We start from the raw sequence: 13,053 nt of genomic DNA on the forward strand, positions 1-13,053 counted from the left end.
TGAGTCCATGGGAACCCAGGACACTAACAAAGGGAAAGAGGGAATCCATGCTCTAAAGAATAGCAAGTATGGCAACATCTTTCCCTTTCCTCCAGGTTCCCTGCAACAGTGGGAAAGGGATGATCACTACAAATTACTAAAACAAGAGAGGACTTAACATGGGGGCAGGATGGGGAGCTGTGAGTCAGGTCCCCAGCCACCAGTCTGGGGACTGTGGCAAAACAACCTGTTTGATCCAGCATTAAAACTAGCAGATCGCTGCAGAGGAGGGGACAAGACTGATTGACATGCAGCTGACCTTCGGTACGCCAAGTCTTAGCTTGGCGGCCCCACACCTGGGCCAGCACAACAAATAGCACCTGTGGGGCCTTTGAGAGGAGGAACTGGGGACATGGCCCTTGAGTGAAGAAGGGAAGGGAGACAAAGCTGAAGAGCAGACCTCATGTCTCAGCACAGGGCAGGAGCACTGCCATTCACTGTCCCTGTGCCATTTCTTCAGACCCTGGGCCACCAGAGGGCCAGGAGCAGATGTCTTTTGTCCACAGTCAAGTAGAGATGGGCAACTTACATGGCCTTGAGAAGAGGTATAGAAAAAAGGAGTGCTTTCGAGGACCACCCCCAGTTGTTGTGACAATTCCTGACGTGCAGGGACCACACCGGCGAATCATGCCCAGTCCTGACAGTGGGGCCAATGTGGCGGTGATCAGCTCCCTCCGGTAGACAGGCCGTTAGGGATGCCAGGCTTGATGAGCCAACCAGGCGGACACACGGCTGCTGAGCACTGCCCTGAATTCTCCTGTCCTCTCCCTCAGGACTGCCCCTCCCTGGTCACACCAAGCTTGGCGTCTCTCCAGAAGAGGTGGCAGGGAGCAAGCAGTAGAGAGCACCCCTCACTCCCTAGCCTACTAACACGCAGAGCCACCAACAGCGGGCAGCATGGCCGGAAGTCACCTTATGTACCGTAGAGACAGCAGTAGAGCTGTGCCTGCCTGGAGGAGTTCAGAAGCCCATGTTGGCCTGGGCCTCTCCCGCTGCAATGGCTTGCACATCGGTGACATGGCCGATGCCCTTGGTGACACCCTCCCGGAACAGCAGCTTGGCGCCCACCTTCAGGTACTCTGGGTGTTTCAGGAAGCGGAAACGTACCACTGCCTTCTCCCCTGTCCGCAGCTTGTCCTGCAGCAGATACACGGTCACTGGCCCTGGAAAGCACCTCCTGTCTCTACCAGCCTTGGCTCTCCACCCTCAGGGGTCTAGCAGGTGTCTGCCCCCCACCCCCAAGTGGGGCTTTGTCCCCTTTGTGGGATAAGGGAGCTCTCTACGAATATGGGGACAGGCTTTCCTCCTTTCTGGAAGCAGAATTCTGACTTTTCCCTGGGAAAACAGGGGCATGGCTGGGTCCCTCTCACCTTGGCATGGATCTTTTCTACCACTGCTGTCTGACGTACGTTGCCCACGTGTACTGTCACCTGGAAGCCTCGCCGGAAGGTGGTGGCGTGGAACAGCAGGACTATCTCTGCCTCGAACACCGAGCAGATGGTGGGATTCATCTCTGGGCTCACCATCACCATGCCCTGGGGAGGCGCAGCCCCCAGACCCAGGAAGGGCAGACCTCACATTAGCCTCTCCTCCCCGGCCACCCTCACACCCCTTACAGCTCCTCAACTTCCTCCTCCTCCAGGACCTCAGAAGACAATACGGAAAACTCTTCTTTTTGAGGGAACCCTTCCTTACCCACTTTCATGTCCTCTAACCCTTCTAACGCTTAGTGCTTTCAGAGTCCTGGACATTCAGGCACCACAGTAATTCACGTTTCGCGATCTGCGCTTTGTGAGTACCCTAAGCCTTTTTCACACATGGACAGTCCGCGTAACCAGCTTCTTGGGTTAGGGACTAGGTTCTCTTCAAGTTCCCCTGAAGCACCGTAGACCGATGCTTCTCACTCAAGGAGCCAGCCTCCCAGGCATTTCTCTTTGTGTTCTCCAACCCACCCTCCCACCTCACCTTGCGAAGGAGCGCTCGGTCAAAGTCCCCGAGGGCCAGCGTAGCGGCCTGACCAGCTCGCAGCACACGACAGGCAGAGCGGTTGCGTTGGATGCTGCATACTCTCAGCTCCAGGAAGCAGCCATCGTCCGTGGGGCCCACCACCAGCTGGTCCCCCTCACGGCAAATCCCACTGCAGCCCACAGGGCAGGTGGCACAGCGTCAGCCTAAGCCCCCCTACCTGCTTCTCTACTAGGTCCTTCCCTTCTAAGACTGAGTCCCTCGGGTGGGAGAAAGAGACCCTAAATTCCAACTGGAAGGTAGGGGAGATGACTGCTTTGCCCCAGTCCAGAATTCAGACTGAAGGCTAACACCAGGAAAGGCTGGCAGTGACGCTGGCAGACAGGTACCTGTTGATTCGACACTGAGCACTTGATCCCTGAAAGAGCAATTATCCCCTTGGGTTTCATCCTCTGCTTTGGAAAGAGTCTTAAGGGGCCTCTCATTTCCCTAGTTGGAGATGAAGTCAGTTGATGCACTCTAGTTTTCTTCCTGGGGCCAAGACCCACACTTCTCCCCCAGGGGCCTGGAGAGTCCTAATGAGCAGCAGTACTGTTTCTCCCCTTATAAGCCAATACACAAGCTTTCTCCAGCTCCTCTGATGGTGAAAGCCTAATTTACAAACAAGCACATCCTTTAGATGGGCTCTGTTCAACTCCAGGGTCTCCTTTGGGCTATGATGTCTTCCAGAGTTTGGGTATGTGAGGGCTGAGTAGGGTGGGTAGCAAGAAAGGCAATTCACCTGGAAAGTGTCCCTCCAACAACTGTCCCCACCTCTGGTACTGTGTAGATTTCATCCACCTGAAGCCAAAGAAGATTCTATCAAGGGCTGGCAGGTCCAAAACCTCTAAACAGACTCGGGGCTTGGAATTGGTCCCTCCCAGATCCCCAGCTCACTGCCTGTTCAGATGGCCAGTTACCTGGAACTCCGTCAGCTGCTGCATGAGTTCCTCCTGCTCTTTGCTGTTGGTGAGCGGCGGCAGAATATTCAGAAAGACTTTGAGCAGGTCCAGACTCTCTCCAGACACGCTGGACAGTGTGAAGATGGGGGTGACACTGTAGAGGGAGGCACGGAATGGGCAGATGAGGAAAGCTCCAACAGGAAGCAGAGGCTGGAGCCCTATACATGGAAAGGTGAGCTTCTCTTGGAGTGGCGAGGGGCTCCTCTCTGTTGTCTGCTAAGGTTCTCAGGAGCTTGGGGCCCTCTCTCTGTGAGCCATGGAATGTGGCACGTGAGGCCCATCCCAGAACCCAGGGAGATCGAAATGCCTGGCACGGCACTTCGTCTCCAGGGTCCCAGGCGTCAGCAAAGCTGGCTTGGGGGAAGGGTCCAGCCTTCAGCAAAGACTCCCTCCTATAATCCCAACCTGAAAAACCACAGAACTGAACCAGCACTGGTCTGGCCCTAGGGGGAGGGGTACCCCATGCTCCGGGGCCCTGTGGAGCCATCCCTGTGGATCAGGGCTCTGGAGTGAGAAAGGCTTACTTGGGGGACTGGGCAAACTGCTGGGCAGCAGTGACGGCATCGTCCTCAGAGGTGACCAGCATGGGGACCTTGTGGCAGCCAGGCTGCTTGAGGACCCGCTCTAGCTGGCGTACCGTCCTCTCCACTGTGGTCTTGGCACACAGGTCCACCTTGCTGACCACGATGAAGAAGGGCACTTTCAGGGCCAGTGCCAGCCCCAGATGTTCCCTTGTGGTGCCGGCTGCTCAGAGAAGCAGGCAGGCAGCAAAAAGAAGAGTTAGAATGAGGGAAGGAGGAGAGAGCAAGAGGGGAGTTGGTCTGGCTCCCAGATTTAAGGAGGCCCAGGGTAGGAGAGTCAGCACCCCCCTCCAGCCCCATCCCTGCCCCGATGCCTCGTACCGATCCCAGTGTTAGCACTGACGAGGAGCAGGGCACAGTCAGGGCAGTAGGACGTTAGGCCGAAGATGGTGGTGTGCAGGTACTTGTGGTGGCCTGCCAGGTCGATGAAGGTGATCATCTTGGAGCTGCTCTCACAGATCTCTTCTGCCGTCCGTGAGTCACTGTAATTCACCACCTGGCCCAGAGCCCAGGGCTCTCAGTGCCCCCTGCCAGCCTCCCCAACCCTTCAAGAGTTGCCAGGACCTAAACCAGTCCCTGGGTGACTCTGCCTCTTAACCCTGAGCCCCATTTCAGATCTAGTTCAGTTGATTCCCCATTTGTTTTCTAAGGAGGTCAGAGCTGGTTCAGTGCTCTCAGGGCCTTCGTCTACACTATTCCAGAAAGGCTCCACACTCTGACCTCAGACTCTGTCCTTCACCACTACCATCCCATCCTTAGAGTCTGGTCCCACTGGGTCCCGTTGATTGCATGCACCTCTCCCTTGCTGTTAAAGCCCAGGATCTCGAAGCTGATGCTGGAGGTTCGGCCGGACTGAATCTCATGCAGGTGGCGGAAAAGGTTCAGCCGAGCCCGGCCCCGCCCATTGTCCAGCTCTCCTTGGGTCAGGACTCCAAGCAGAGTCGACTTCCCTGAGTCCACATTCCCCAGGACAGCCACACGGAGGTCCAGGAACTGTGGATGAATTGTCAGAGGTCAGGGCTCCAACCCTTCACCTCTCTCCACTGAGAGTTAAGGTCAAAGGCAGTGGCACTCTCTGGGGACCAAACGATGAACTGGACCCCACCCCCACCCCAGGGTCCCAGGCCAGGGGAGAGTCTGCCACCACGGGGTCCTCCCAGGGAGCATAGGCGTGAGAGGCAGGGAAGGGTGTGGGCCCACCTGTTGGTTGTCAGGGACCTTTCGTACCAGCACCTCGGTGATCTTCCGGGGCATGTCACTATCATAGTCCACTTCTCGCTCCCGGAGAACAGTGATGTCTGCCCCGACCCTGTCACAGCAAGGCCACAGCTGCCGCATCTCACCTGTACTCCCCTTCCCCCTTCCATCCCTGCTCTGGACCAATGGCCTTCTCATACCTCCCATAGAGCTCCCAACACCTTTCTTCACTTCCTACCCACCCTCCAGTCTATCCTATATCCACAGCTCCCTTTACACAAACAAACCTTAAGTAAAGGAGCAAAAAAGCCTGGATCCAATGCAGAGGATCCCAGAAGACTAACCCTCCCCACTTCAGCCCTTTGTCAAGAGGAGGCAGGCCCTAGGTGACTGGGCACGCGTGGGTCCAGGTTTAGGGAAAGGAGAACCAAGGGGAAGGGGAAGCATACTTCTCCGCCATCCGGTGCAGGGTCTTGAGGGAGGCCCGCATCTCCTCCTCAGCCAGCCCCACCAGCAGCCCATTGTCTTCTACTCCAATCTGGTAGACAGCCTCACCGCGGCCCTCCTGGAGCCGCCACTTCATCTGTGTCACCAGGTGCTCAAAACGATACTGGGATGGATTCACCAGCTTCAGCTTAGGGCAGGCGAGGTATCACGAGAAGGCAAAGTCAGAGTTGCTCCTCCTGAACCCACATGCTCCCCATCTGTCCTGCTGAAAGGACCAGGACCTTCCCTTCCCTCCCAACTACCCTCATCCCTGACCTCCTCTAACAGTGAGTCCTCTTCCAACAGAATGAGGGACAGAGCCCTTACCCTGTACCGCATCTTTAAATTACTACAGATTATGAAGTTACAAGGATCTCAAAGAAATCATCCCACGTCAGCAAGGACAGCCTGACCCTCCCCAACCTAAGACTCACTTTATATTCGATGTTTCCATCTTCAGCCTGGAAAGAAACAGGAAGCAGTTACCACTCACTGTCCAGACCTAACCCCTACTTCCCCTTGATTCCCACTGGGGTCCAGGCAGCTAACTTAAGAGAGCAGGAAGCCTCCGCTGCACCTGCTTAGGCAGGTGTCTGTCAAAGGTCATGGCAGACCAGCCCTATACTCAGTCCCAGTGTGAGCTCTCTGAAGGAAAGGCCTCTGAGAACACAGTCAGTCACCCATCTAAGCCAGGAACAGAACCCGGATTCCCTCCTTTTCCGATCACTGGCAGCACGCTCTTCCTGGATGCAAGATTCTCCCCCTCCTTTCCCCCAGGGCCTCAAACTGTTGTCCCCACAAGTCTATGTCTTCCCCGTGTCCAGGCTGCTGAGGCCATTCTTTGCCACTCATCTGAGAGACACCATTTCCTTCCTGCCCGCCCCTCTCAGCTGATGACATCAAGAATAAGAGGTTGCAAGAGGTTCTGGAGCACGGCCAAAGGGTGAGCTCAGCACTGGTCACTACAAGCCTGATAAGAAAGGAGTCCAGGTGAAAGAGAGGCGGGGCTCCAAAGTTGGGGTTGAGATGAAGAGAAGAAACTCAAAATATAATGAAGAAGACAGACATCACAAACTAGACTCACTGTGGCTTTTCCCCTCCTGTCCCCTAACTCTCATGCCTCAGTTGAGGTGAAATCTTGAGTCCATCCCACAATCTCCTCCTCTTCCCTACATCAGGTGACCCAACACAGAAGGATCCTGTTGCCTGAGCCTGCCCCTCTCGGGTACAAAAGGATATGAGATTTGCCTGTTCTGCCTGTCCTGCATTTCTGCACTCCTCCTCCCTGACCATTTTATTTTTCTTTTCCCCTTCCTGTCATCATTCCATCCCTTCAAGGCCCTTTGACTCTCAGGCTCTTACAGGTCTTCACCCATAATCTCCACCTCATGGAGTATAAAGGAGATCTTTTCCCATCAGTAAAGAACTTCCTTTTTATCATTTTGCTGGAGATGAAGAATTAGGATGGTTTCAAAAAGTGGTACAAGATAATGGTCTAGGCTAACGGTTATCAAAGTGTGGTCCCAGGACCAGCAGCATTCATATCACCTGGGAACTTACAAGAAACGCAGACTATCAGGGCCACCTTTGACCTACTGAATCAGAAATTCTAGGGGTGGAGCAGCAATCCAGGTGGTTCTCATACATGCTAAAGTTTTATAACCACTTGATGAGGCTTTTCCCCTGGGTCCTCCTTTTCTAAGAGGGACAAAGTAGCAGTTATTGTCTGCCTTAGGGACAGATGGAGCAGGAAGGTGGAGGCTGTCCCCACTCCCTCATAGGACAGGGAAAGGGCGGGAGGACTAAGCCTGACTGTCGCGCGCGCGCGCGCGTGTGTGTGTGTGTGTGTGTGTGTGTGTGTAAGGCCGGAACATATTGCTCTTTTCCCGGGTACTCCCCTCCTCCCCGTGGAACAAGTTCAGAAAACTCTAACTCCTCATCCCAGGATGCAGTCTCCCTTCTCCTGTTGCAGCAGAGAGGGGACCGGGGCATTTTACTCTGCTCTTCCCAAAGGGATGCAGGTGGGATCCCCTTTCCCCACTCTTCCTCCCTGGGGTCCTAACACCGGAGGGGGAGGCCCAGTCTCTCTGTCCCTCCTCCCTAGGGTGGGTCCTAGGACCGGAAAGAAGGGTTCTCCTCTCCTGGGGGTCTTGACACCGGAAGGGGGTACTAATTCTCTCTGACCCGCCTTCCTGGAGTCCTGGGACCGGAAGGAGTGGTTTCCTCTCACCTCGCCACTTCTCATGTGCTTACCTCGGGGGGCAGGTACGGGGGGTTGTTGGCTTTGCTCCCTCTGTTCCTTCCGTTCTTCTTCTTCCCCTTCGGGCCACCGCAGCTGCTGCTGCCGCCGGCGCCCCTAGCCTTGAGGGTTCCGCCCACGGCCGGGCCCCCTCCGGGCCGGCAGCAGCCGCCGAACAGCTCCGATACCCGCGAGTCCATCCGCCGCTGCCGCCAGCCCCCCGCCCGGCCCCTCCCCCCCCCGCTGCTGCTGCCGCCGCCGCGCCTACTGCCACGGCCGAGTCGAGCCAGCCAGAGGAGGGCTGGGTGGGGCCCTGCGCAGGCTACGCCCCCACCTTCCCTGGCCACCGGGTCGCGTCAGAAACAGCCGCAGGGCACCAAGGGATATAGAGTCCTCAAGCCTGCGAGCTCCTTGGAAAGAGCTCGACGCCGCCCTACAACTCCCGGGCGGCATCGCGGCGCAAGGAGCCGCGGGTGGCTTCGGGGCGTAGGCAAGGAGCGCGCCTTTGCCCGCAAAGGCCTAAGGGAGCTGTAGTCTGGTTCCCAGTCTCCAAGCGCTGAGCGGGTCTTTTTCTGGGGCCTGGTGGTGGGGCAGTCATCAGAGGCGGGGGGGCTTATATCAGAATCAAACTTTGTAGGCGCTTCTGGGTTCAGCCCCTTACCGCGATCCCAGACAACGGGTTTTGGATTGGAGAGCTGCAGAACTCAGGGCGACAGGTCCCTCCAGCCTACTGGCTCCGCCCGTGCCTCAGTTTCTCCCTCGACGGCCGGGGTGCCGTTTGGGTGAGTCAGGACCAATGCCAGGGCGGAGGCGGATGGTGGTTAGCCTAATTACGGCTTTTATTTTTACGATGATTATGCCACCCTTACACAGTAGTCACTGGTTTATTACCAGGCTGGCACTCTCCGCGGGCTGGTTTTAGCAGCCCGAGATACCGCGGAGGTCCCGACACGAGGCCCGAGCCCATAAACCAGCCTTGCAGCGAGGGCCCGCAGCGAGTATTACCCCTCCCCTTTGTTTTGAAGCGGAACCAATCCGGGAGAACCGAGTTTGGCTTTAAAACCGCCAGGGCTGTAGGCGGGGCCTGGCCCCTACTTGGGGCGGGGCTGGGGCTCAGGTTACGTCAACCAAGGCGAGGGAGGGAGAAGTTGCCTGGAATAGAAACTTGGCCAAGGGCCCAGGCGACTGCTGACTTCTGACTTTCTTGCCAAGCTGTCGTCTCTCTTGCTCTTTAGGGCTCTTGCAGTCAGCAAAGAGTAAACACATTCAGTGACATAAACCAGTGTACGAGACACTAGAAAGGCAGAGTGGAGAAGCAGTTACTGTTGCTGATCTGGGAGTCAGGACGCGGAGTTCAATTCCCAGCCCCGCGGCTGTCTCGTATGCACCACTCACCCATTTATGTCCACTTCCGCTCTCTTCACAAACAGCGAGATCCTCATACCCGGCCCAGAAATAAAACAGCCTTTCCCGCCAGACCTCAGTTTTCCTTGGAAAACTAGAAGCAGCAACAGTGGCTTACCTCTGGTGATCCTTTCAGGGGTTCAGACTTGGTGGAGTCCATGGCTTCCCCCCAGGACCACAAGGAGAAAGGCAAGTTACTGATCACGTAGTTGCTGTCCACATATAGCTCCCCAAACTGGTGAGAGCAGAAGGACCAAAATCTGTAAAAGGGCCTAGCAGACCTGGCCAATTATGTGGTCTTCAGTGGTTGAAAGCACACGTGACTTCTCAACCCTGTTCAGCTAAAGGAAGGTTTTGCTGCAGAGGTCAACCGTAGCCAGGGACACAACCCCACCAGGGAAGCTGCTACTTAGGGGCTGAGTGAGAGATCTCAAGAAGGTTGGGGATTGGAAGCGAGAGCTAAGACTATTCCCCCAACATTATCACCACCACCAGCTCTGGGGTCTCTTGATAACCAGGGCCTGCTGCACTTGCCTGATAACACTTGTCCTCTCATCATCATAGATCTTTCAACCACCCCAACACACACAATTTCACTTCATTCTTTCCAATTCCCTTGTCTCCTAAGCGGAGAACTTTTAAGAGAAGGGAAGGGATAACCCATTCTGATATCCATTCTTAAACAACCTGGCTTACCACAGACAGGAGTGAAGGCTGGCAGAGGAGTAGGCTGAACAGGGATGTCTGTCCAGGAGGAGATCAGGGTCCTGGGAGATGGAAGGTGTTATATGTGTTTAGTTTCCTGGAGGGGTTGCTTATGAGGTGTTTACGATGTGGTTGCCTGTGAGGTAAATAATGGATGTATACATACAGACTTTTTTCCTGGTATGTAATTATTAGTCATTCATTCTTTGTGTATAGTACATTTACATATTTTTTTTTTTTATTTACATATGTTTTAAAGTTAGACTTAGCAATATTCCCCTTTATATTTTCTTGGTTTTTGTCATGCCTAAGCCAACCCCACTCCTAAATTATGGATTATTCTCCAGTAGATGTTTAATCGATTTGGAATGTATCTTTATGTAGGATGTGTAATAGGAACTAACTTGATTTTTTTCCCCTCCTGAATGGATAGGGAGTTGTTTCAAGTTATTTGCTTTGAGAAGTCACCCTTATCATATACTAAGATCTACATATACATTGATCTGTTTCTGGACTGTCTTCTGTTTTATTATCTGTTTATTCCTGAGCCAACACCACAGTATTTTAATCATTATACTTTTATGATATGTTTTGATCTCTGGTCCCTGCTTCCTGAAGCACACTTTTTTCTTGGCCTCTATCACCTAATACTTGTCTATTTTTCTTTCTACTTCTCTGGCTACTCCTCCACAGATTCTCTCTTTCTGCTCATCCCCTAAACATTAGTGTCTTCAGGATCCTTGCTCATTTTCATTCTATACAGCTTCCCTGGGTGATCTTATCCACTCCCATGCTGATGACTCTCAAATACATATTTCTGTTCCTAATGGTGTTCCTAAATATCTCTTCACTGTCCAATGGAACAGCAAACCTAACAAAAACTGAACTCATCTTTTCTCCTTACCTATACCCCAGTAAAGCTGGTCCTCCTCTGGTGTTCCCTCCTTCACTGAATGGCACAACTGGTCATAGAGTTGCTGAAGTAAAAAACCTGCTTGTCTTCTTGACAGTCTCTCTCTACCCCTCCTCCTCTTCCTGGGCTCAACCACCATGCTCATTGGACCTCCTAAATATCTCTGGGGTTCACCCAGTTCTCTCCACCCCACTGTGACTACCCTAGTTCAGGCCTCTTTCACCATCTTTTCTGTGAGATATTATGGAAAAAACCCAAACGAACTTTTTGGCCAATCCAATCGTTGGGTAATTCCAGTTGCTAGCTCTGACTGGTATCCCTGCCTCCTCCTTTATCCTGCCTGTAATCTAGACCCAGTGTAGAGATTAAATTTATAAAATGTAAATGTAATTATGTCACTCCCCTACTTAAATCTTTCAAAGGTTCCCCCACTCCCCTACGGGATCAAGTTCAAACGCTTTAACGTGGCTTATAAAGCCTTGCCATGATCTGGCTCCGGTTTGTCCATCACAGCCTTAACTCTTCATAAGCTGAACACTTTTTAATTCCTTGAATAGAGGATGCTCTTGTATCTCAAGGTCTTGTTAAAAAACAAAGTTCAACTGAAGATTTGAAGATCTAATTGGATTTATTTAACAGTTCATGAATCAGGCAGTATCCCATCTAGTAAATACGAAGGCACTCTGAGGGGCTGTTCAAAATGCAAGACTTTTATAGAAAGGGGGGGGGCAGGATAAGGAGGTTGTAAGCAAAAGGAAAGAAAGGATTAGGGGGAATGTTGGGGGACTTATCTTGCAGATTACCTCACTAGCGCTGACTAGGAAATTCCAGACTGGTTAGTTTAACATTCCACTCCAGGAGAAGCTGAAACTGCTACTAGGTTAGGAAATGAGTCTTGGTGAGATTTAGCACAAGTGAATCCGTTTGGCGGTTGTTTCTTTCTAACAGTCACCAGGACCACCAGGCCCTCCTCTTTACCTTTACTCATCCTACAGGTCTCAGTTTCCTCCGGGACCACCCCTCACTCCCACCCCCTCTAGGTTAGGCGCTCCTGTTCTTCGCGTCCGCTGCCCATGTATGCCTTACTATATAATTCATCACATTGCATTGAATCTATTAGGCATTGAACACTTTGCGGACAGCGCCTGCCTCTGGCTTCTCCGCTGCAGAGTCTCCAGCACCTAGGACAGGGCCTCGCACGAAGTAGGTGCGCAGCGAATACGGAACGCAGGAGAGAACGGATGCATGCGGGCGGGTGTCCTTTGGAAGGCAGCGCTAAGTGGCTGAGAACCCATGGCTTCCCTGTAGGAGAAGGGCTCAGCGGACTTGCCGGACGCTGTTAAGAAGGAGAGCTCAGAGCTCAATTACACCCCCCGCCAAGCCCAGCCTCCGCCACACTGACGCGGCGCCCCGCCCACTTTCCGGCAACGGAACCGGAAGTGGAGGCCGGGCTTCCCATGAGGCTGCGCGGGGCGCCTATTCAAACCGCACGGAGAGTGGGGAGGAGGTCATGATGGCGGCCCCAGAACCGGAAGTGCAGTCCCCGGCCGCAGTCTCTGGTAAGGCGTGGGGTCCGGAGCTCGAGGAGTCTGTTTCCTCCCTACCGCTGCTCCCTCCAGTCACTTAGCCCCTGGCCCTTTCTCTGGCCTGTCTTCCTTGTCCCCATTTCCCGGCGTCCCTCCCAGTTCTGACTCGGCCCCGTTGACTCCATCGCCCCCAAGGCCCTGGATTCCATTGGTTCACCCCCCTTTTCGCGACGGGTTCTGGGCCCTGCTTGACTACACTTTCTCTCAACTCGTTTTCCCAGATCAGGGCCTCCACTTTGTGAGCAGAGCCCCAGTCGCTGCCTCCGAAATCCTCCACCCGTTCCCCACAAATCCCGCCGTCACGTCACCTTAGGCAACTGGGATCCGGAACCTTCGCGCCACCGCCCACAGGGGAGTTTGCGGGGGGAATCTGCATGTGTCGGGGTGTCGCCTCCGCAGTGGTGGCCGATGTCGCCACAAGGGAATGAGAAGACTGGCTTTGGCCTTTTAAGTTTTTCATTTTTCTCTCTTGTCCCCCTGTGCACCTACCAGATTTGGAGTGGTGTGAGAAGTCGGAGGAAACCCACGACCCCCAGATAGAACTTGAGACCACCTTCCCCCAGGAACCTCCCAACCCTTCGGAGCCCCTTCGCCCCAGAGTCTGCGTGGTGCCAGTGGTGTTTCCCGGGCCTGTCAGCCAGGAAGGGTGCTGTCGGTTTATTTGTGAACTTCTGAAGCATATCATGTACCAACGCCAGCAACTCCCTCTGCCCTACGAACAGCTTAAGCACTTCTACCGAAAACCTCCCCAGGTGGGCACAGGCTTTGGGAGAAAATTGGTGGGGAGACTTTGTGGCTATTAGATGGTGGGCAGGTAAAAAAGGCGTCTAAGGAATCTTCAGGCCTGTCAGCCTAAGCAGCTGTAAGGGATGTTTCAGCCCTATGGCTTCTGTCCCTTTCTACCCACTCTGGTCAATTTTTTTTTTTTTTTTTTTTT

The 13,053-nt window shown here is 53.9% G+C and overlaps 2 protein-coding genes across 3 annotated transcripts in view; one reads left to right on the top strand and one right to left on the bottom strand.

Annotated features, from left to right (window-relative positions):
• On the bottom strand, positions 1-7,729 carry GTPBP2 (GTP binding protein 2). Of its 2 annotated transcripts, none has more exons than XM_024766278.1 (12): positions 7,523-7,729; positions 5,704-5,730; positions 5,233-5,417; positions 4,787-4,895; positions 4,382-4,579; positions 3,908-4,082; positions 3,530-3,749; positions 2,964-3,099; positions 2,786-2,844; positions 2,005-2,176; positions 1,410-1,574; positions 1-1,176 (listed from the first exon to the last, which is right to left on the bottom strand). In XM_024766278.1, the coding sequence occupies exons 1-12, from the start codon at positions 7,706-7,708 to the stop codon at positions 1,000-1,002; spliced, it is 1,809 nt and encodes a 602-aa protein (XP_024622046.1). In that variant the 5' UTR covers positions 7,709-7,729; the 3' UTR covers positions 1-999. The 2 variants fall into 2 exon arrangements, with proteins under 2 accessions (XP_024622046.1, XP_024622047.1); XM_024766279.1 differs by having other exon boundaries at positions 1,083-1,202.
• Positions 7,730-11,994: 4,265 nt separating this feature from the next.
• Positions 11,995-13,053, top strand: part of MAD2L1BP (MAD2L1 binding protein) — a 4,362-nt gene continuing 3,303 nt past the window's right edge. The window contains exons 1-2 of the mRNA XM_024766292.1: positions 11,995-12,089; positions 12,609-12,868. Of these exons, the coding sequence (XP_024622060.1) occupies positions 12,041-12,089; positions 12,609-12,868 (309 nt within the window). The 5' untranslated portion in view covers positions 11,995-12,040. The remainder of the gene's footprint in view (positions 12,090-12,608; positions 12,869-13,053) is intronic.

Source organism: Neophocaena asiaeorientalis, unplaced genomic scaffold (assembly GCF_003031525.2).
Source record: "Neophocaena asiaeorientalis asiaeorientalis breed wild unplaced genomic scaffold, Neophocaena_asiaeorientalis_V1.1 scaffold46, whole genome shotgun sequence".
Taxonomy (NCBI): domain Eukaryota; kingdom Metazoa; phylum Chordata; class Mammalia; order Artiodactyla; family Phocoenidae; genus Neophocaena; species Neophocaena asiaeorientalis.

Excerpts from the sequence above, each read along its gene's own strand:
- GTPBP2 (XM_024766278.1), bottom strand. The coding sequence starts at position 7,708 with ATGGACTCGCGGGTATCGGAGCTGTTCGGCGGCTGCTGCCGGCCCGGA. Across the intron at positions 4,896-5,232 it reads CTGCACCGGATGGCGGAGAA|GGTCGGGGCAGACATCACTG; the intron begins GTATGCTTCCCC and ends TTGCTGTGACAG. Across the intron at positions 3,750-3,907 it reads CAGTGCTAACACTGGGATCG|CCGGCACCACAAGGGAACAT; the intron begins GTACGAGGCATC and ends TTCTCTGAGCAG.